The following is a 21,743-nucleotide window of genomic DNA, read 5'->3' as shown; positions in this document are numbered from 1 at the left end:
AACTCCCAACGAGACGTCTGATTTATCCACCTGCCTCTGACTCCGTAGCTAACCGAAATAATCAAGCCGAACTGATAGCTGCACCAATGGCCTGATGGTTCGAGCAGCTGCTGTGGACGGTTCGGGGATGCTTCCAGGATGGGCACGTCCCTCGTGGCCTCTCAAACCTTTACGTACTGGAATTCTATCAAGCATTTATGGAAGCCTGACCTAGTCTCGGTTTGGATTAGTCTCCTCTCCAGATCCCGCTGTTGTGATCTCGTCACGTGTGTACGGCCTGGGGCAGAAATTGGCTCACGTGTACCGCCATCCTCTATAGCATTTTCATGGTCACCACCACCATGTTTCGTCAGAATGTTGACTCTGGGATCTGGCGAACGACACATGGCCCGGCTGCTACGGGCAGTTTAACCTTACTTATATGTGGGGTTGGCTCAACCTTTCGTATTCTGCAGGGAAAAGCACGCCTTACTCCGGGGTTCTGATTCCTGCGGAAAAAAGATTAAGCTTCATTTTGTTGACTCTCAAGCCATCCAAATGACGGTCTATCATTCGGAAGTATTCCGACTGCCGACGCACCTTAGTTGCCGATATCTCACCTTTGAAGTCCACGCTTCAGTCCCAGCAGTGGACAAGCACTAGTCAACTAGCTTGGACGCATTACGCGTGCTTTCCCCAGCAAGCGCCTTCCCTCGGGCGTAAGCTGTGGTCACAGGAGGCAACGGATACACTTAGAGAGTGTCTGGTCACTTCATATTCTCCCAAGTACCATCATGTATCAGCCCTACAAACTCCAGATATCAATTCTCGACGGCTCTTGGATGCCATGCCGCTATGATGATCTTCCGACCAATAAGCGGCGGGGAACGCCCCCGCGAGGCTGAGGCTGACTCCATCGCTTCATCCCACGAAGACCTCTTCCTCCGCTGATGCTACCTAATGTACATAAGCATGGAGAAGTCTCCTGCAGCCATCTACTTGGAATTGGACGATGACCGTATTGACCAGCTTATGCGGGCCGCCCACCGAGGCTTGCTTCCCGAGGTTCAATCCCTCCTCTATGGCGTTTCCCCCAACGTCCAAGACCAGACCGGTCGGACCGCCTTCTCCTGGGCCGCATCCTGTGATCTCTCACAGGTCCAGTCCTTCGAAAAGCAGAAGGATTGCGATATTCTGTTGCAGTATCTCCTGGACAGAGGCGCCAATCCCGATCTTGGTGACCACCATGGGGAAACACCTCTCCACTGGGCCGTGAAAGGTGGGAATCGCGAAATGGTAGACCTCCTCCTGAAGAAGGGAGTGTCCTCCGATATCGCAGACTCCCGTGGTCGTACACCGTTATCACGTGCAGCGGGACAAGGACTCTGTACCATCGTGCAGTTATTGCTATCCACTGGCAGAGCGGATCCAGATAGCAAGGACAGCCGGGGCCGGACTCCGCTATCATGGGCTGCCGAAAACTGGCACTTGGATACCGTGCGCGCATTAGTTGCGCACGGGGCTAGCGCCGATATCCACGACCACGAGGGGCAGATTCCACTCTGGTGGGTCATCAGTAACCATAGTAAGAGACGAGAGTCAAATGGGCAGCATTCGGAGGACTTTCAGCAGTGGCTCGCCGCTCTCGGACCGACACATGGGGTGGAGCCCATGACCAAGGCCCGACGAACCTTCCTAGCCTGGGCGAGTGAACGCGGCGATACAGCGCTTGTACAGGAGCTGTTGAAGACGACCTGGGCAGACCCTAACTCTATTGATCGTTACAGGAAGACTCCGCTAGTGTACGCGCTTGAATGGAGTCACTACGAGATAGCGGACATGCTGATGTCTGGCTGCGGGGACGCGGTGGATCGTAAGCACGATGTTGTGTCACTAAAGCTGATGGTCCAAGAGAGCCGAGCTCGATTGCTGAAACCATTCCTGGAGCGGTACAAGCCAGATCTGAGCAACGAGGATGAATCGAGTCCGATTCCTCTGATGAGGTGGGCGCTGCAGCAGGCTGATCGCTCGACCGTCGCTGTGCTTCTAGAACACAAGGCGGGTGTGGATGGGCTGGAAAACAGCGATTGGTTTGGTCCCTGCAGCACGGCCGGAGCATCAGCGAATCTGTTGTTGGCTCACGCCCGAACCGATGGTGCTTCAATTCCCGTGATGGATATGACTATCCCGGATGGTGATCGTGCCACATTAACAGCATTGTTAAGTCATCGGAGGCAAATTATGGCACTTGATGATGGCTACGATGGGCGCTACAGCCGTGGGCTGAAATCAAGCGTCGCTGTGGATATCATGGTCTTCCGGGATGGACGGCGTGCGGCGCGTTGGATCAACGACGATACTTTGTACCAAGACATAAAGGCAATGCCAAAGACGGCGGACGAGACACATCTTCTGTAAGTTGGTCAAGCGAATAATGGCTCTATGAAGACGTGATGCTGATGAAATCCAGCCTCTTCCGGGAGAATCATTATTGGAACACATATTGCCAATTGACCGATACGCCAAATGAGCTGCAATTCTCTCTCGGAAATAAAAGTCCCTGTCGAACGTTCTCACTGTTTGTCCGCCTAGACATGAAGATCGGGACCTCCTTTACCGACGACCAGGACGACGACCGCAAGGTCCGCATCATCGAATGGGCCGTTCTGGAAGCGCCTCAGAAGACTATCCACTACTTCAGCAATCTGTCATACGGATGGATCCCTGAGAGTGACCTGGAGCTGGTGCAGCTGTTTATGCAAACATGGCGGGACGACTGGATCGCGTTTTGCCGGGAGGCTCGGGGGTACTTGGGACGGCTGGTATGTTCTTGAGAAGTTTTATGTTGGGCGACTGCTAATTACGTAGCGAACACATCAATTGACTGCCCGAGGCAAAGATGACCGCCTTATTGACTCCATCGCGGAAAGCATGCAGCAATGGACGCAAATCCAAGCATCGTTGGCCGAGCAGCTTAGTCAGGCTAGGTATTTTGTCGCGCAGTACCAGCGGTTCAGCGAGACGCGCAAGTTTAGTGAAAAGATGCATAGTATGATAGATGGGTTAGACAAAGAGATATCAGGACAGATTGATAAGCTAGAGCAGACGGTGCGCGATTTGCTGCAGATTGTATGCTTTCCATCAGGGCAGTTGATGAGCGTACGGCTAATATTGGTAGGAATTTGCGTGGGTGTCAATTAATGAGGCGCACCGGTCGACTAGCTTGGCGACGAGCATGAAACGGCTCAGTTGGATTACGGTATGTCTGCTTTCTTGCTTCGATCATGGCGACTAACGGATGGGTAGTTCATTTTTCTTCCCTTGACATTTGCGTCGGTGAGCATACCAGAATCCTCTGACATTTTCTAATCTAACTGAGCAGAGTTTATTCGGCATGAACGTGGATGTCCTCAGCGACAACCCTTCATGGCGTTGGTATCCTCTCATTGGAGGAGTTCTACTGCTATTGACGGTGGCAGTATGGCTATCGAGCAAGTTTACGAATGTGCGTGTCTCCGGTCCGGTCTGGACTTTCACTTCACTAACCTTTACAGATTGAGCGATGGGTAGAGAACCAAGCAGAGCAGCTTATCAACGGACGTCAGAAGAAAGAGACACTTGTGTGGTGATACCCACATTAACTGGTTAAGATTCACACCAAACACACCAAATAATACAATCTCATCAGCCACACTATATACCTACCCATCTCAATGAAGGGAATTGTCTAAACAGTAAAATCACGAGCATGCACTCCCTGACGAGTCAGAAGGGCAGTCAACAGCGCGCGCACATCAGTGAGGATCTCAGAGGCGGTCGTCGGGACGGGAAGAGCGGCAGATCCAGAGGCAGCAGCAGCAGAGGGAGCAGCAGAAGGCGTAGCGATGACGGGGGCAGAAGCAGAGGGGGTAGCCGCGGCAGTAGACTCGGAGCTGGAGGTAGTCGCAACCGAGGTCGTCGAAGCAGCGCTGGTAGAAGAGGAAGCAACAGCCACATCCTGAGTAGGGGTAGCAGCGGCAGCAGTGGTAGCCTCGACAGACGTAGTAACAGCAGAGGTGGCAGACGAAGTAGCAGAGGTAGTAGCAGCGGCAGCAACAGTAGTCGAAGAACTCTCGCCACCACTAGCACTAGCACTGCTACCATCCCCAATACTCTTCGTCAAATCGCCCTTCTCAATATAAACCCCACTCCAGAACCAATCCTCAGTCCCATCGCCAGTCAAACTCAACACACCAACATGGAAATCAGCCCCATTGGAGCTCGCACTCGCACTAACAGGACTAACCACCTCCGTCAAGGCATCCGATCCATTCGACGCCCAAAGTCCAACCTTCTGATTATCAAAATCGATATCATATGCAAAGTTGTACCACTTGCCAGTCTCCAGCTCCACAGAGTAATGCGTATCCCCTCCCGCATTCCACTTCAGCGTGTTATCCTGGTACTGCAGCTCCGTGAAATGGCTCTCGAAGAAGGCGATTTGGTGCTCGCTTGACGAGGACGGGGGGTTCGTGCTGCTGGCGCTTAGGGAAAAGTGGTAGTAAAGGTGGCCGGATCCCAGGTCGGAGGCGGAGGATGAGGGGGACATTTGGGGGATCAGTTCGGTGCGTTGCATAGATTGGCCTTCCCAGAAGGAGGTGTTGTCCTGTATTATCCCCCGGAGGGGGTTGTGGGTTAGTTTGTGGGTTTCGGGGAGGATAAAGGTATGGGAGGAGTACAAGTCTGGTACGCAGACCCTGGGCATCGCTCGCTGCTGGGTTCTTGTAGTCGCTGGATAGGGCAAGGTATTCCGAGGTTTCGCCGTCGCCGTGGATGTACCATTGCCAAGGCGCGATTTGGTTGCTCCATGACCCTATTGTTTCTTTCTTAGTAGTGTTGGTGTGAGGGAAAGAGGGAAAGGAGAAGCAATACATTCATCGAAGTCAGCGACAGTATAGGACGAGTTGAAGATTCCGCTCCACAGTACGGATCCGGCCAGTGTGGAGGCGGGGAAGGCGAGGAAGGCGGCTCCTTTCATGGTGATACTTGCGTGGTATATAATGAGTGACTTGTGGAAGTAGAGAAGAGAAGAGAATGGAAGTAAAGAATGGATGTGACCGGCACAATGAAGAAAAGAATGGTGGTTAGAGAGAGAATGGAATCATGGGCAGTAACAGGTTTAAGTAGGGCTTGGATACTGGATACAGGCTTGCGGGTAAACTGAAACAAGTATCCGCTGGCGGTTTCATCACCGCCGCTGTTAGATTAAGCTTGTTTCAAATTGATCGAACAGGGTCCATGACATGACCGACTTGAGACTGACAGCGGTAATCGATTGATTGTCTTTAGTTTAAGGGTGGCAAGTATGGAAACGCTAATTGGTTGTGCTCTGTATATGTTTGTCTAGTCCACACACAGGTTATTATAAGTTAACGCCTCGCACATGTTTGCCCGCTCCAGCACGTCCACTCAGTGCCTAATTGTATCCTCTTCACAAAGCAAGAGCCGCCTCCTTCAACTTGGCGAAATTAGGCGTTCCCAGCCCTGTCGCCGGATCCCATCCCGTCGTGGCATTCCAGCTCGCCCACGGGATCACTCCAGCGCCCTCCACATCGCCTTGGCAGCCCACTGCCTCGCCACTGGTAATATCGTTCAAGCTCTTATAGCCGCTGGAGTACAGCCAAGGGTTCAAGAAACCCAAGGATGTCTTGTTAGCCCGCAGACGGGCATCGTTCAGCAGCGCGACGACACCCGCAAACACAGGGCTAGCGCCAGAGGTACCCGCCACAAGGCCGAGTTGACCATCGGTAAAGGTTTCGTAGCTGTTCACATTAGCAAATATCCTTACACACATCTGAAAGGGATACATACTAAGGCGATCCTGCAAACGCAGACACGTCAGGGAACGCGCGACCGCTGAAGTTGGTGTACTGCTCGTAGTACTTCTTCGTCGACGCCGGGATGTACTTGTCCAGGTAGGTCTCCACCTGATCCGACTGGTACGACGGCTGCGAGAAGTAGTTGCTGAAGCCACCAGAGCTGTCCACCCAGGCAACCTCGGGCACATCTTGGGTGCCGCCGACCGCGGTGATGTAAGGGCATGTTCCTGGGAACATGGGGGTGAATTCCGTCTTGTCGGTACCGTCGTTGGACATGCATGCGCCGCCAACACCTGGATTTGTTAGTGCCTTCGTCATGTTTATGGATTGGGGGAAGCTTACCAGAGTCGCCAGACGATTCAAGAATGGAGATACCACGTGTGCCCATCAGGCCGATCAGGTTGCACACGCGAGTGGCGTAGGCGATGGGGACAGTCTATCCTGTTAGCAGGCATCTCGTGTTGAAGGTAGGGATGCTTACATCTTCGTCATCGCCGTACGAGTTGCTGATGACTAGCGGCAGCTCGTCGTTGGTCTTGGCCAGCAGGTACTCATAGTACTGCAGGTAAGGCTCGTTCTCGTCGGTCGTGGTCTCAACATCGGGAATGAACGGACTACCCAACCTGATTAGCCTTGATTCTGATTCTCGTCTTCAGCATACTCACGGAGATCCACCGGTAATATACTCCGTCACCGGCAAGGGATGAGAAATGCCAACGATGTTCTGCACATCGAGGTCAGCTTCACCATCAGGATCATTCTCCTGGTTGTTGATTCCCCCGTTGATCGTCTCAACAGTGAAGCTCTGCTCTGGAATGTCAAAGTACTGGGTGAACAGATCCAAGTCCGAGTACAAGGCCGACTCGTTCAAGAAACTGCCAAACCCAACACGACTTCCCGAAGATTTCTCGGGCGTGTAGTCAATGCTATACTGCTCTTTGAGACAATCAGGGGTGATGTACTCGCACACATTACTGCTCTTGCCGCTGCTCTCCTTGGTAGTCTGCGAAGCACGCACGGCCGCCGAGCGGGCAGCGTTAGATCTTCCAAAGAAAACAGTTGGCGAAATTAGGTCAATGGACCCAGCCAGATCATCTGGAACAGAGTACTTCGTTGTGCGCAGCTTCTGGGTAGATCCGCTCTTGTACACCGAGAAGGTGGTGTTGAGAAGCTGATTCGCTGTGCCCACAGTGGTCGCAAAGTTCAGCAGACCACCCTCCTTGTGAATCTTGGTGACGCCGTTCTTCTTTAACCAACTAACAACAGCAGCGTCATCAGCGAGAGGAAACTGCTCGTTGATGTCGTCCAGATCCAAAAACTGGCCGTACGTGTCCTTGCCAGGGGTGGACACGGCCAGGAGCTTCTCCTCCAGCTGTTCCAGGTTCTGGCGCGCCAGAGCCACAGACAGAGAAATGGTTGAGCTGGTATCAGCGGCCTTGACAAGCTTCCAGTCGCTTGGGACAGACTTGACGGTCTCTAGAACGACACTGCCCAGCACGGGGGCGGCAAGGGCGAGGCCTGCCGAGAGGCGGGAGAAAGCGACCATGATCGGGGAGGCAAAAGCAAAAACGACCCTGGGTGGAGAGCAGACCAAACAATGACGAGGAACGGCCGGTTAGTTATAGAATTGGAGAGCGATCGAGCCATTCTGCAGTGGGTTTGGGCCGTCGGAGGGCGGGCGGGCTCCGGCGTGGTGGAACAGGTCACGGTGCATGATGCATCCCTTGCATGCAGGGACGCGGTGAAGGCATTCCCGCCAACCCTATAATTCCCCTGGAAGTTTGAAGCCGCCAGAAAGCTTATAATGGGACGAATTACAACACAGTAACGGCATCTCAGTACAAGAATGAAGATAAGATACCCCTTAAAAGTTTGAAGGGATGCAGATGTTCCTGCAGCAAATGCAAGCTACAGCAGAGCTTAGCCGCGGCACCCAGCATTCGGAGGAGCGACGGAGTCCGTCTGGGAATAGATTAATCGGCAGAAAAAGCACTGCGGACACTATGGAGACACTAACGGCACAGATAGGCGTTCTGCAGCAATAGTGGCTTATCAAGACCATAATTGAGGGAACCAGCTCGGATGATACCATTGTTTGCCGAGATGGCCAGGTTTCCCTCGTGAGGTGATGCGAACCGTGAGGGGAATGTAGTATTGTATGCAGCTGCCTGGATAACGCCATTGATTCCCTCTCACTCGCATATTAAAATTTAGTAATCGCAATCAAACTCACATTAGAACAATTAGTAAGTCTCTTAGCAATCACACAAGAATAATACCTCAACCCGCCGGACTTATCCCAATCATCACATCCACTACTTCCGCTTCACTGTCTCCACAACCCACTCGATCCGCCCATCCTCCGCCACCTCTCCGAACATAAATGTCTCTGCAGCACCCACTTTTCCATCTGGCATCGTCATGGTAGAGCTGTGTCTATCCGCAAATTGATTTCCGTCGCGCAGGAACTGCGTAATCTTGAGCGTCACACTCCCGGGTGGAAGATTTCCTCGCAGCCACTTAATGTGTGCAACAAAGGCGGAGAAGTCGCGCGTTGTCTCATCGTCGCGTTGTGTGAAAGTAGGTGTGAATAACTTGGCCAGATCGGCTTCGGTAGTCTCAGGAGGGCCGCTGAAGAGGCTGGTTAGGGCCGATTCGAAGGTGGTGGCTTCGGAGGCAAATGTGGTGGAGGACATGGTGTGTGAGTCTTGCAGTATCCTACTTGGCTCTTGGGGCAAATCGCAATGTATAAATCTGTAAATAATTGTAGACTTTGATGTTCTTAGAGTTGTGTCTGGTTATGGCATCAAAGCTGCACTGCATGACATATAAGTACTGTGGCATGATGGGAGCCTAACATACATTCACTTAGGGCTTACCCAACTGAGTTGTTGCCTAAGTTGACAACAAATAGTATTGCATTCAGAATTGACAGTAAGGCTACTATGCCTGTATTCAAACCAAATGTCTTTGTTTGATTCGCCTTCGTTGACAGATTGTGTATGCTGACGTGAGCGCTAGTGCTACCTAGGTACTATTCTGTGTTGGGTATTCCAAGACAGAACCACAGAAACATTTCTCTTGTCAATGCTTGGACCAACTTCTGCCATCATAGCTCTTTTTAATCATATACCATCTAGATACGGCCACATTATAAGTCAGCTAGAAGGGACTGCGAAGAGTGCTTACACGTGACGGGTGTGAAGATCATTTCGATTATCAGCATCACCACACAACATATGCCGCCTGGTATCGCTTAGTATCCAGCGCCACCCAGTCCATACACCCACGGATCCATCGCTTGCAACCATCCACAAGGCCACATAACTGTGGGCTTGCGTCTGGCAAGATCTGATATTCCAGCTTCTGAAATTCCTCCAGCTCTTCATATACACTCGCAGCTGTATGGTCAACACTCTCCTGCAAGGTGTAACCATCCGCCGCTCGAATGTATACCCTGTTCTAGAACTGACCCGGTTGGCGTGCCTCAACAATGAAACTGTGAATATCATTTGCCAAGCAGATAATATTGTTCGTATAGCGACAAAATCTTTGCACATCCGGTCGATAGAACTCCTCTGGACTAACGGGGCCACAGTTCGATGCATCTGCCAACGCTAGACAAGATTTCGCGCCACTTGTATGGCGGCGGATGAATTCATATTGGCTCACACCTATCGGCCTTTCCTGAAGATGATACAGAATCTGTAAGCCGGCAGTCGTGGCCCAGAGCTTTAGTCCCTGTGCGAAACGCTCAAAATGTTCCGCTGATAGCAGTTGACGTAATGACTGGCAGATGTCAAGCAACGCCAGTTCGCCATATACAGGCTCGGGCCTTGTGCAGTTGAAATCAACCACGTCGATTATGGCGGTCAGGTTGGAGAGCGTGTTTGGCGTCACAATTTCCACCCTATCCAGAAAGAGATCGTCCACCATACGGAGCTTCCAGGGTGTGTCGATCCATGTTAAGTATAGAATAATATAATACGTTCGGAGGTAAGACACTTATGGCTTATCGAGGAAAGGTATACTTCCTCTTCATACACAGTAGACCTTGTATGTGTGACACTTGGCTTCCAGGTTTACTCCTTGCCGTTGACATATTTCCTGCATATATGAATTCCACCTTCTCATAGAGCCGCTACAGATGAGTGAAGATGGCATTTGAAAGAGGCCCTGCCGTGACCATTGAGTAACATGTACTATGTGCTGTCGTCATCACACATACTGTCAGCCATTGGAATCCTGAGACGTCAGTTATTCTGACTAGTGTCCAATAGAGTAACCCCCCTACGATGTCTGTCACCGGATGCGAGAGGAGAGGAAGTACAGATCCCCATTCAGTAGGGGTAGATTAGCACATTCTCTGCTTTTTGCTGACCTGTAGTGCAACCTCTCCCGAGCAGACCAAGCCTACTGTGTCTCATCCCCACTATCACCCCTATCTAATGACTACTCTTTTCCGGGTCAATTATGTTCATCATTTGTTGAAGTCTCGCTAACGTACCGTATCGTGGCTCTCAATATTACCATCTCAGCAGCGACTTGGCATTTGAAGGTACTGTTAGGGTAGTCAATCACTAACATTTGACTGACCTCGACGATGCAGTATTTATTACTTGTTGGTGACGACAAAGGATTTCAAAGCAGCTGGCCATTCAAGTTGTGTTACGCACATTGCCAAATCAAGATATTTACTATGTGCCTAGGGAAGGCTGTAGGGGATTTTACTTCCATTCAAGACAGCAATGTTCATAGCGACAGAAACACGCCTCAGAGTATTGTCCGCCATAACCTACGACAGCAATTAGTTCGCACCGAGTACCAGCAAGATTGGCTGCCAAGTTCCTGTACGGGGCATTCCAAAAGTCTTCATATTGTCTAGTGTCTACTAGAATCCCTTTTTTCAAGCCAATTGTGGTTTGATACATGGGGATCTTCGTCCTGCACCCTATCCAGTGCGGAGTAAACTCTAATTAATTCTCGATGAAGCCACCTACAGCGACGACTTTCATCGGTATTAATTTCTGCTACAAATGTCTCAAAGGCAGCCACTGACAAACGTATATCCCTTTCCTGGGCCTCGCCCCTTGCTGCCGACGACGACGGAGATTATCTCCTTGACAGAACCTTGAGTCTAATCTGACACTGCGGATAGATGGCATACAAAGTATTTCCAGATCACGTCAAGCTTAGCTCCAGCTAGTGATAATACAGATTAAGCCTTCTGGCATACTAATGCGGCACAGAACCTATTTTGTTGAGCTGAGAACGTGTTTCACAGATCGAAGGGGGCGGTGACATGATCAGCAACATCATTACACAACCGCTTTGATGGCCCAAGATGGTATATGTACCGCCTCTGGTCTACTAGATGATACTGTGCGTTGTGTCACAACTATAACCCTTGCTTCTATTCCTTCGTCGCAGTAATGACAGAATTGCCCATTCTAGTCTGCACAACTTTGGTATTGGAACCGCTATGTGCCTCGCACATGCACAGAACATAATACCAAGTACGAATATATAACTACTATGTAGCTCGTAAATTCTAGGTTCCCCCAGAAATGAAGAAGTGAAAGGGCATCGAAACGATACATAGCGTAGATAAGCACCATTTCACCTCTCTGTGACTTTTATTTCAACGAGAATGAACAATCATCGACAAATTCCCGGCTCTGTGGAGCCTGGAGCAGGATCCAATCTCTCTCCCTTCATCCACTCGAAGCCCGCTCCCATGGATGATGCATTGAGGAGCCGTCTTTTAACCCGCTTCCAGCCCAGAATAAGCAACTACAACTCAGTCTCTCATGATGCTTGCATCGAGTGTCATATAGACCTGTTTGAGAGAGATGGGGTGGGAAAGATGATCGGGGGAATGAACGCGCACGATGGAGACTTCATAGCACTCTGCGCCCCGGAGGCGCTACCCGAACGGATTGGCTTCTGCTCGTATTTTAATGAGTATGGGTTTCTCGATGATGGTGAGATGACCTTTCAAGCCTCGAACGCCGTGATTCTTTTGAGTGGCTGACTCTTCTTTTCCTGGTTTTCAGACACGTCAGTCGATGCCATCCAGCCTGCAAGGCCAGTCTTAACAGACCCAGTCTTGACAAGGGCTCTTGGGGCAGAGAAAGCCGAAGATATCACCACAGTCAATGGGAACCCTCAGAGAAAACAGCAAATTATGGCGAAGATCTGGGCGATACAGAAAGAGCTCGATCCTGCATATCTGAGTCGCTGCCAGACGGCTTTGAGACAGTGGTTTGAGACAGCACAACAGATTCGCGACCAGTGTTTCACCGATATAGATGATTATCTGGCTACCAGAGCCGTGGATTGCGGTGCCAAGTCTGTGACTCCCTTATGGAAATTAGGATCGTTCCGCAGCTGACGCAGATGTGAAGCTGGATTGTCCATCTTATGGCCTGGTCTAGTGGTCTTGTGCTCACACCAGAGGAATACGACAAAATCGGACCAGTTACGTATCTAGCTTATGTCGTTCTAGCCATCACAAATGACTTCTGGTCCTGGGAGAAAGAGAAACGGGCAACAAGAGAATCGGAAGGATCTGCTCCACTCGTGAATGCCGTGCAGTTGGTGATGGAGATACATAATACGGATGAAGAAAGCGCGAAGGAGATTGTCTGCAACATTATCCAGGAGCATGAAGAACGTTACTGCCGTCTTCGTGATGAACATCTCAAAAGACCAGATATTACCTTGGCGATTAAGAAGTGGTTTCGGATCGTTGAGCTATCCATTGCTGGAAATGCAATGTGGAGCATCCGCGTTTTGCGATATCATCAAGACGTGCAGAATCCCTACGAAGGAACTTTCGACTTTCCTTCTGTCTTTAGCTCTCTGAAAATAACGCAGTATGCTCCAGATGTGCAATCAGAAAGAGAGGACATTTCAGGTATGCTTCCTTTTGTCAATTACTTTACATGTGATGCGAGTCGGGACTAGAACGATCTTCATGTGTAGATGTGAAACAAAAGAGTCCAGTATTGGCGCCAGCATCGAACCTGGATGACACTGTACGCACCATAATCACTCATTTCATAGGCCAGACTGACCCATCGTAGATATTATGGAAGCCATACGAATACCTCAACTCCACACCAACGAAAGGCCTTCACAATCAACTGGTAGACGCCCTCCAGGAGTGGTACCAACTTCCCCAGCCCTCGTTAGCTATTGTATCCGGAATCGCAACTCTGCTCCATGAGGCATCTCATATGTAAGTCCCAAAATTGCAGTTGTCCCTATAAAGCTGGCCTAAATTTTCTATTTCGAAGGCTGAACGACGTACAACACGTCAACCCCCTCCGTCGCGGCAAGCCTGCAGTCCATCGCATCTTCGGCGTAGGACAAACCATCAACTCGGCATGTTCCCAAATCAATTACGCCCAGCGAATCTGTCTGCGGCTTTCTGCTTCAGCATCCTTGATCTTTTCTGGTCAGTCATATTATAATATCTGAAACCAAAACATAGCTATACTAATACTAGTGTCTACCTCAGACCAACTTGCCCACCTCTTCGCCGGCCAAGCCCATGGCCTCCACTGGGCTAGACACAAGACCATTCCGACGGAGGAAGAGTATTTCAGAATGGTCGACGGCAGTACGTAAATCCACACTTCAGTCGTCCATATAGTCTCTACTAACCACAGAGATCCAAGAAAACGGTTCTCTCTTGGTACTCATCTCCCGACTAATGCAGAACGAAGCTACGCAAAACAGGTAAGTTGCCATATCCCTACCACTCAATCAACTGCACGCACCACCCAGGATGTAAATATATACTAACTAAATCAGCACTCTCGACTTAACTCACTTCATGAACCTAATTGGAAGAGCCTACCAACTAGGAGATGACTACCAGTGCCTAGCATCCGCAGATGTAAGCCAGCCCACAATACACCGTATAGAACTAATTTTATGCATCTACTAGTACACCACCCAACGCGGTCTTTGCCAATGCCTTGGGCAAGGAGTTTTCTCCTATCCTCTACTTCGCGCCCTACAAAATTCCGAAGACCCCACCGTGCTGGTAGAATGGCTTCAGCATCACGGGGGAAGCACGAACAACAACTCCCCCGAGATAACCTTTATCTTTGGACTGATCGAACGCAACAGGGGCCTGGAGGCAACCCGGGATGTACTGCATGAGCTTTCTGTGGAGATTATGAGGCAGCTTGAGATGATTGAAAGCAAGACGAGGGTGAAGAATTGGTTGTTGGGGAGTATTCTGGCCAAGCTGCAGAATGACCTCTCTTCTCATAAATCTGAGAGTAAGAAAGAGGATACGTTGGAGAAGGTGTTGCGGGTGTGGGGTGGCTATCGGGATGAGGCGTGGAGGGATGTTTTGAACTAAACTAGGGTTACCGACAGAATATTTGGGCCTGATTTTACAGAGTCGTGACATTTGAGTACTACGAGCATAGCTGGAGGACTACTTCCCTGATAGAAGATCAAATCACGGTCCATCTATTCTTCTATCCTCTCTACCAAAAATCCAATCATGCACGCTATCTCGGTCATAACAACATCATATAGATACATAACAACAGTGGTATCAACCGAAAGACATATCAATCTTTCCAAGCTCTATCATGTACACATCTCCGACTGTCACATGTCTACAAACTCTGCTTACCAGCAGTCTCAATTGGCAGCAGCACCATCGCCACGAACGAAACCAATAACAGTGCACCCGAAGCATAGATGGGCGCACTGGGGTTCGCAGAAGCATAGATACCAATGATAGGGGCGCAGAATCCAGCGATGCGGTTCAAGCAACTAGCAATACCCGAGCCGGTACCGCGGTTAGGAGCGGGGAAGACCTCTGGGGTGTAGGCGTACAGCACACCGTACATGATCATCTGGGTGAAGGATTCGAGAGCCGAGCAAACGAGTTGAGTGTCGGATGTCTTCGCGGCCGTGAAGCAGAAGAGCAGGACGGCAGTGATCAATGTCGACAGGGCCATTGTACCTTTCCGACCGACGTACTTGATGTCGACCATGTAGCGGGCCAGAATAGGGCCGAAAAGTCCGGTCACAGAGGTGATAGCGTAGTTACGGTAGGTGATGTATACGGAAGACGAGGAGCCGAGGTATTGGGGCAGGAAGGCGTTGAAGAGGGTGTATCCCATGCCGATGGTGGTCCAGCAGAGCCAGATGAGGGCGGCTGGTTTTCATCGTTAGTTCTTGATGGGGGCTGTTGCTGATGATGTAAGGGGAAAGCTTACTGGTGATTCCAAGACGCTTGGACGAGAACAATGGTCCGATCTGCTGCACGGAGAACTTGGACAGCGAGCGCTTCAGAATTTGCGTGGAGGAAAGGTTCTGTTCCTTGCTATCCTCGGCAGCTCCGCCGATCTCTTGCAAGATCTCCACCGTGAGCCAGGTCTTCTTCTTATTGTGATGAGCGACACCGTGAATAGCTGCGACAGCGTCCTCATCCCGGCCCTTAGCGACGAGGAACTTGGGCGATTCGTACAGCTTGAAAAAGAAGAATCGACACATCCAGAACACCATGGTGATGGCACCCAGAGAAAGAACAAGGTATCTCCAGCCCATGTTGTTTTCCTTGGTGCAGTTGCTCGAGTCGGAGCAAGAGTAGTTGGGGATGAAAGCCCAGGCCAGCATACTGGCAATGAAGGTACCCACCGACCAGAATGTGGCAAGTGAACTCAAGATGTTTCCTGAAGCACCGGGCAAGAACTCGAGGAAGATGGCAGCGTCGACTGGTAGATTACCACCTACTCCCAATCCCAAGCAAGCATAGAGAGCACAGGTACTGAACGCTGTTAGCTATAGCGACTTCTCAAGGGTCGGCGGGAACGTACCCAACCCAGCTGGGACCACCGCCCGATGCAAGACCAAAGGCACCACACAAGAAAAGAGTTGTGTTGAACGCCAATCGACGTCCAATCATATCAGATGCAAGACCCCAGAAAGTGGCGCCAACGATCAGACCAACAAACAAGGCGCAGGTAGTAAAACGAACGTAGGATTCGGAGATGCCGAATTCCATAGACAAGGGGGTTAGGGTCAAGGCAACTCCCTACGTAGAACTGAGTTAATTCGACTGCACTTGTCTCATCAGCGTCAGGATATGATTCCTATGGTCTCACCTGTAGCCAAAGACTGTAGGGGAAAAACTTGTTAGCGCAACCCGAACAGATCAAAGGAATCTGTCGACTCACTTGTCAGCAGTCCAACCGAATCCACACAGCATATAAAGTTCCCACTGATAACGGCCCATGCCGATATCTTGGATGGCCTTGTTGATAATCTTGGCCTTGCCTGCAATCATCCAGTCAGACATCCAGATCCTTCGATAAAATGGTAGGAGGGGGTCCTGGCTGGGAGAGAGAGAATAGCCGGCTCCTTGGGGGTCGAAGTTCGCCCATTACGAGGCAACAGAAACATACGATCATAAACAGAGTTATGGCCCGATGCAGAGACGGCAGAGTCGACTTCTGCACGCAGGGCCTCGAGGGTTAGCGTAGTGCTTTCGGGTGCGGAAGCAGCACCCTTTTCCTGGGAATCTAAGCTGTTGACATTGGATTCGGCATCCTTCTCCGTTTGGGGAGTCGTATTGGGGGCATCGGCCAGAGGGATCACGACCTCAGGGATCTGCGAGCGGTCTCGCTGCCAGTTTTTCCACCAGCTACCCATTTTGATCAGGCGTTCCGGAGATAAGTCGCAAGGGGGTAACGACGAGTGGGATGTGGCGCGTGGCTAAAAATATAACGTATCAACCTAAATTGTCGCAGGGGTTGTATGCTGGGGACCTAAATAGGGCACGGTATGCCTTGTCGCCGGGGCTAGATTCGATTGTTTGGATTGCTGCTCGGGGAAAAACGGTCGATTCGAATCTCGTCTGTTCTTACAACCTAGACCGTGAGTAGGAGAGGTTGTCGCAGGGCGCTATCAGGGCAGACGCTAGGGAGTGCAATGGCGGGCAGGCGGGCAGATAAGGGCAACCGAGGTGCGAAGGGAGACCGCGATGGTAGTTGGCGCAATGGAATGATCACAAAACAGGTCGCTCTCTGGGTTTTTGCTTGGGCGCGTGGTCGGAGTGTTCGTGTCCGTCTTTCAGTCTTAGAATGACTATGTCTAGTGTTGTGACGACACCACACAGAAAACGCTCGGAAATAGTTTTTGTTTCGTATATAAATTCAGCCTGGTAGCCGGGTATTGACAGTCTTTTGTAGTGCAAAAGGTGACACGCTCAAAAGAGAAATGCTAGTTGATTCGGTCGCAAAACAGGAATCAAACTTGCAACAAAGGAAGAGGAGTAACAAAATACTACCTCAGGATGGGTCGAGATGTGGAGAGGAAAGACCGGGAGGAATGTGATGGGAAGGAAAGCCGTGGGACGACGGGAGGGGGAGTTGTTGAACCCTATATAAACTCCACGATTCATGCGCCGCAGGAAGACAGGGAAAAAGTTTGACATAACATCAATGCGTAACAGGCAGGTCCACAGCACCCATAACTACTCGGTACGAAGTACCCCGCTTGCCGCCAGTGACCCAAGGCAGAGCTGATGCTGTCGCTTCGATTGTTTTCGCTGGTTGCCTCTGTACGCACACGAATGGCACTCTCGCTCGAGTGTGAAGAGCCGGATTGATGTCCTATGTGGACTGTGTCGCATTGGAAATGATAAGGCTAGTCTTAAGGGACTGGGAGATGCAAGATAGCTCTCCTCATGGCGCTTTGGGTTCAGGCAGTTTGCCTCTTGCTACTTGGGTTGACCTAGTTTGGTGTGCGTGCGAGCGCTCTCGCAGGTTATGCGGATGACGGTGGAGAATGGGAAGGGGCCATAGAAAAGTGAGAAAGGGCAATGAAAGCAGGACATAACAGAAAAAAATTTTCAAGATTGTATGATTCGATGTCGTTGGGGTAGACTTGCGGTTCTTAACATCATCCCAGTGGGTAACCTCATATCCAATAACGAGCCAGCCAGGTCTTACTGTCTCCATCAAATCTCACGTGCCAAGACCCCTAAAATGGCCGAAAGAAGAAGGTGAAACGAGAGTCGAATGTTGCCGTCGGCTTCGTCCGCGGAACCGGCGCCACAAGGGCCCCTTGAGTGGTGCAACGGATTAGCCGAGTATCCACCAAATGTACCCTCATGAGTCCCTCCGGTCGTCCTCGGAAAAGCGACGTCATTCCGATTTCTCACTGAAGACAACGGAGCAGGTCGCGTGTCGAAAATGCTTGAGATCTTCGCCGTTCTCTCGTACCGAGGAATGCCTGGTGATTGTTGACATTCATTGAGGATTATTCCGGTGGAAGAGTAGGGAATCTGGTGTCGGATTAAGGAATTCCCGTCGGATTGCCTCAGCTGATCGGCATTACCGGTTGCGGTCACTAACCAGATGGGCTGGTCACTTGCGACGCGCGTTATTTAGTGCTCAGCATCACTACAAAATATTAGAAAGGGCTTGATTAGCCAGCTCGGGAAATCGAGCCGCTGGCGCTTCTTGGTGGTTATATGACACGGTTTAGGGTTTCTGACTGGCTCCCGAATGTCTGTCTACCTAATAGCAGGGCTTTGCGTACAGCTAGACAAAAGAAGGTGCCTACTCCTGGAGTGAACGTGTGTCATTCAAATTTGCATAGCCGCATGTTTCAGAGCATTCAAGCCATAGGTCTGGGTTGGTAAGGCTCCAACGAAGTTTCTCACCAGATGCTCAAGAAGGTCCTTGATAAGCGCTTCTGCGCCTTGCCGATCAGGTACCTGGAGAGGCTCCGCGTAGACTATAAACGCGCCACTTGAGGGAAGAATTCAATAACAACCTTAGCAGAAAGATTGCATCTCATAATACTCTTATTAGTAGTAGTAAGGCGCTTCACAATGCCTTGGACTGAGCACGTGGAGACAAGTGGTGTTTCCCTCTGTGGGTCCTAGTAGTTCTACGAAATATATGTTCTTGCGATTCACTCATACTATTGTTCGGCCGCATGGCTATATGATGGAACCTGCCAATGACGCATGAAACAGCGACAACTGCAATCGGAAATGCCATTATTGGGCTTCTGTTTAGTAACAGCTGCACCTTTTTATAATATCTTTGTACCCCTGATACAACTGACGGTTCCGAATTTTTGTCTTCCGAGTAAAGAGCTGGAGTGGAAGCTCACTAAAGTGACCATAATCACAGGCATGAGCGATGTACGTCCTATAGAACCATTTATTGATAGGACACAATCCTCCCCAGCACCGCATACTAACCTAAACGACTAATAAATGTCTAATACTAGATGTAATAGCCCCAAGAAAGGACCATGACTCCCTTTGACTGACACCTCCAAAAAAAACGTCAACAGTGCATGGCTGAAATGGCCCACTTGCCTGCATACCCTCTGTCATATGTAGCTGTCTGACCAGGGTTACCCCTGGTCAATACCAATACCTTCCAAGTTCGCCATACTCATTATCTCGTTAACGCGCTGTTAAGATTATGGACTTATAGAAATGGTTATACTAGGGCATCATCTACATCTCTCGTGAATACTAAACCTACCAAAAACTAACAATGTTAGATATACTTCGCTTCAAATTCGTTAACGTGATATTCTGTTCCTTGATTTATGCAGGCTGCTGCGCCATGAGGATAACATGCTGCACTTTCTACAATTGCAGTAAATGAGAGTTATTGCAGGGCAGTAAAGGAAGTCTCCCTGCGTTTCCAAAGGGCTCGGGGAACATCGGCTGAACATCGAGGCCTGCGAGGAGATTACCAGGATACCGATGTATACTGGGAAGTAGAGGCTGGCGATTTAGAGATATCTTCATCAGGCAAACAGACAGATAGTCTCGGACAATCTGGCCTAGGTCGCTGTTTAAAGAGAGGGGGTAAATGTGTCAACTATCGGACTGCAGGTCTACCCTCCACCTCTTCCAGTTCCATCGATGCAGCAAGATACTTTTGCCTGCCTGTGATTTGAAATAATGCGGCAAAGGACATTTCTTGATCCAAGTGCGCAGTATCAGGACCCGATTAGTCACTACTCACCAGATCGATACAGGCGCACATGGGGTAAATCAAGTGATCGGAGTGAGATTTAAAGCTTCCAGTTTGGGCCATCTGGGTTTCAAAGGGAAAAATCTGTTGTTAACGACGGGACTTGTAGAACCATGTTCTCTGTAGTAAATACGAGCTAATGTCTATCTGTCATATGAAGTATGCTGCCATGAATATTTTGTGTTCCACACAATAAATTAAACAATAAGACATTAATTTTAAATCGAATTGGGCACCAAACAAAAGCTATTATACCATGAACTCCCACGCGAAACAATACTTAAGTATACAAAGAAAAAGCAACAGTCGTTTCAAAGATACGGAGCAGTTTCCTTCTCACACCAAGCCCAAAACCTCTCCGCCGTCCCTGCCCCTCCATCACGCTTCGACACCAAGGCCTTTTGAAGATGACAAGGGATAGGGCCGAACCTCCCCCAGGGAATAATATACGCTCCATTCTTCTCTTCTGTAACTTCTGGAGATAGCGCCGCGAAGAGCTCACTGTATGCTCCGTATCGGGGGCCTTTGAATATCCAGCCCTGCGTATTGTCAGCCAGGAGTTGAGGTCCTTGCAGGAAAATTAAAACGTACCATAACCGTGGATTGAATAGCAGAATTATGTCTCTGTAACTCAGTCTTCATGAGGCCGGGATGCACGCTCTGTGTCTCATTAGCATATATCATACGATTTAATGATAAGGGCAAAACGGACCAAACTGAGAATGCCATCCCCACCATACCGCTTCGCCAACTCCTTGGCGATAAACATATTCCCCACTTTACTTTCCATATAGTTCTGCATCGCATCAGACAGAACCTTCGGAGAATCACTTTCATCATCGAAAATAATTCCACCGGTTGCCGCAAATGAGGCTAACATGGATGAGAGCCACACCACGCGGACACTACCCGCAGGAGCCGTGGCCGCGGTGCGCTGAATCAGGGGAAGAAGGAATTTATTGAAGAGGAAGGGACCGAGACAGTTAGTTCCCATTTCAAGATCATGGCCCTATATCACATATCAGCCTTTGATGTTTGCCCCATCAGTTTGTAGTTATTGCTATGGGGCAAATACAGTGATTGTCTTACTGCCCGCCGGGGGAGTCATGACCCCGGCATTGTGAATCAGTATATCAAGGCGGTCTTCCTGTTCCAAGAACCTATTGGCACTTTCTTTGATGCTCGCTAGGTCAGACAGATCTAGTTTCAGGAAGGAGAGGCGACCACGGCTATGTGCTCCCTCCGTGGAGGTCTGAATCTCGTTGATAGCCGTCCGGGCCTTGTCGGCAGATCGGGCTGCGATGTAAACAGTGGCATTCTTTGAATATAGAATGGATGCCGTGTTGAAACCGACTCCGGAGGTTGCACCAGTGACGATAGTTACTTTTCCCGTCAGGTCGGGCATGTCTTTCTCGACAAAAGTAGGGTTTGGGGGGAAGATCTGGCCGAGAGCGGGTGCCATTGTGTACGTCCCTGTATGTGTATGTCCGAGTGTGATGGTATACTATCTTGGAGAATGCTAGGAAATTTTAGATGCTTCGGAATAGGAATTGAGACGTACACCTGGATCATAATGGTAGTTTTATACTGGGTGAAGCCCTCCGGACCCTCAGTCCGGAGCCACAATTCGGGAGGGCGGGACCATCTCCGGCGCTAGCATCTCCGGCCCGGCGCGCCAAGTCCGGGCGATCTTGGAGTGTCGTTGAGCCGAATACACTGAATGTCTCGGTGGACAAGCCTGTATCATGGCCTAGTTCAGATGGTTTCAACAGACTAACCATTTCTGGGGCTGGGTATTCAAGTAAAGAGTGTGTATGCTATGGAAGTTTCAGGGACAACACTATGAACTGTGCAACAT

At 50.1% G+C, this 21,743-nt stretch overlaps 8 protein-coding genes across 8 annotated transcripts; 2 read left to right on the top strand and 6 right to left on the bottom strand.

Annotated features, from left to right (window-relative positions):
* Window positions 1-939: 939 nt before the first annotated feature.
* On the top strand, window positions 940-3,608 carry AKAW2_30584A (ankyrin repeat protein; the record flags this gene model as incomplete). Its single annotated transcript, XM_041687115.1, has 7 exons — window positions 940-2,393; window positions 2,450-2,801; window positions 2,848-3,108; window positions 3,158-3,238; window positions 3,286-3,315; window positions 3,362-3,484; window positions 3,534-3,608. The coding sequence occupies 7 exons, from the start codon at window positions 940-942 to the stop codon at window positions 3,606-3,608; spliced, it is 2,376 nt and encodes a 791-aa protein (XP_041541031.1).
* A 98-nt stretch (window positions 3,609-3,706) lies between these two features.
* On the bottom strand, window positions 3,707-4,996 carry AKAW2_30583S (glycoside hydrolase family 131 protein; the record flags this gene model as incomplete). Its single annotated transcript, XM_041687114.1, has 3 exons — window positions 3,707-4,624; window positions 4,698-4,831; window positions 4,891-4,996. The coding sequence occupies 3 exons, from the start codon at window positions 4,994-4,996 to the stop codon at window positions 3,707-3,709; spliced, it is 1,158 nt and encodes a 385-aa protein (XP_041541030.1).
* A 453-nt stretch (window positions 4,997-5,449) lies between these two features.
* SED4_1 (S53 family peptidase) lies at window positions 5,450-7,383 on the bottom strand (the record flags this gene model as incomplete). Its single annotated transcript, XM_041687112.1, has 5 exons — window positions 5,450-5,780; window positions 5,830-6,130; window positions 6,180-6,273; window positions 6,319-6,451; window positions 6,503-7,383. The coding sequence occupies 5 exons, from the start codon at window positions 7,381-7,383 to the stop codon at window positions 5,450-5,452; spliced, it is 1,740 nt and encodes a 579-aa protein (XP_041541029.1).
* A 769-nt stretch (window positions 7,384-8,152) lies between these two features.
* On the bottom strand, window positions 8,153-8,533 carry AKAW2_30581S (uncharacterized protein; the record flags this gene model as incomplete). The annotated part of the gene is made up of 1 exon (XM_041687111.1): window positions 8,153-8,533. One exon carries the CDS (start codon window positions 8,531-8,533, stop codon window positions 8,153-8,155), a length of 381 nt encoding a protein of 126 aa, XP_041541028.1.
* Window positions 8,534-9,299: 766 nt separating this feature from the next.
* AKAW2_30580S (terpene synthase family protein) lies at window positions 9,300-9,773 on the bottom strand (the record flags this gene model as incomplete). Its single annotated transcript, XM_041687110.1, has 1 exon — window positions 9,300-9,773. One exon carries the CDS (start codon window positions 9,771-9,773, stop codon window positions 9,300-9,302), a length of 474 nt encoding a protein of 157 aa, XP_041541027.1.
* Window positions 9,774-11,487: 1,714 nt separating this feature from the next.
* On the top strand, window positions 11,488-14,217 carry AKAW2_30579A (uncharacterized protein; the record flags this gene model as incomplete). Its single annotated transcript, XM_041687109.1, has 10 exons — window positions 11,488-11,821; window positions 11,894-12,188; window positions 12,245-12,756; window positions 12,807-12,877; window positions 12,926-13,080; window positions 13,139-13,299; window positions 13,363-13,464; window positions 13,523-13,583; window positions 13,659-13,743; window positions 13,795-14,217. The coding sequence occupies 10 exons, from the start codon at window positions 11,488-11,490 to the stop codon at window positions 14,215-14,217; spliced, it is 2,199 nt and encodes a 732-aa protein (XP_041541026.1).
* A 265-nt stretch (window positions 14,218-14,482) lies between these two features.
* Window positions 14,483-16,526, bottom strand: AKAW2_30578S (MFS transporter; the record flags this gene model as incomplete). The annotated part of the gene is made up of 6 exons (XM_041687108.1): window positions 14,483-15,030; window positions 15,092-15,642; window positions 15,692-15,909; window positions 15,980-15,992; window positions 16,052-16,151; window positions 16,280-16,526. The coding sequence occupies 6 exons, from the start codon at window positions 16,524-16,526 to the stop codon at window positions 14,483-14,485; spliced, it is 1,677 nt and encodes a 558-aa protein (XP_041541025.1).
* A 3,670-nt stretch (window positions 16,527-20,196) lies between these two features.
* AKAW2_30577S (uncharacterized protein) lies at window positions 20,197-21,347 on the bottom strand (the record flags this gene model as incomplete). The annotated part of the gene is made up of 4 exons (XM_041687107.1): window positions 20,197-20,424; window positions 20,477-20,545; window positions 20,598-20,894; window positions 20,961-21,347. The coding sequence occupies 4 exons, from the start codon at window positions 21,345-21,347 to the stop codon at window positions 20,197-20,199; spliced, it is 981 nt and encodes a 326-aa protein (XP_041541024.1).
* Window positions 21,348-21,743: the final 396 nt, after the last annotated feature.

Source organism: Aspergillus luchuensis, chromosome 3 (genome assembly GCF_016861625.1).
Source record: "Aspergillus luchuensis IFO 4308 DNA, chromosome 3, nearly complete sequence".
NCBI classification, from domain to species: Eukaryota; Fungi; Ascomycota; class Eurotiomycetes; order Eurotiales; family Aspergillaceae; genus Aspergillus; species Aspergillus luchuensis.
The sequence above is the reverse complement of the archived record's forward strand: the minus strand, read 5'-3'. Positions and strand labels throughout refer to the sequence as shown.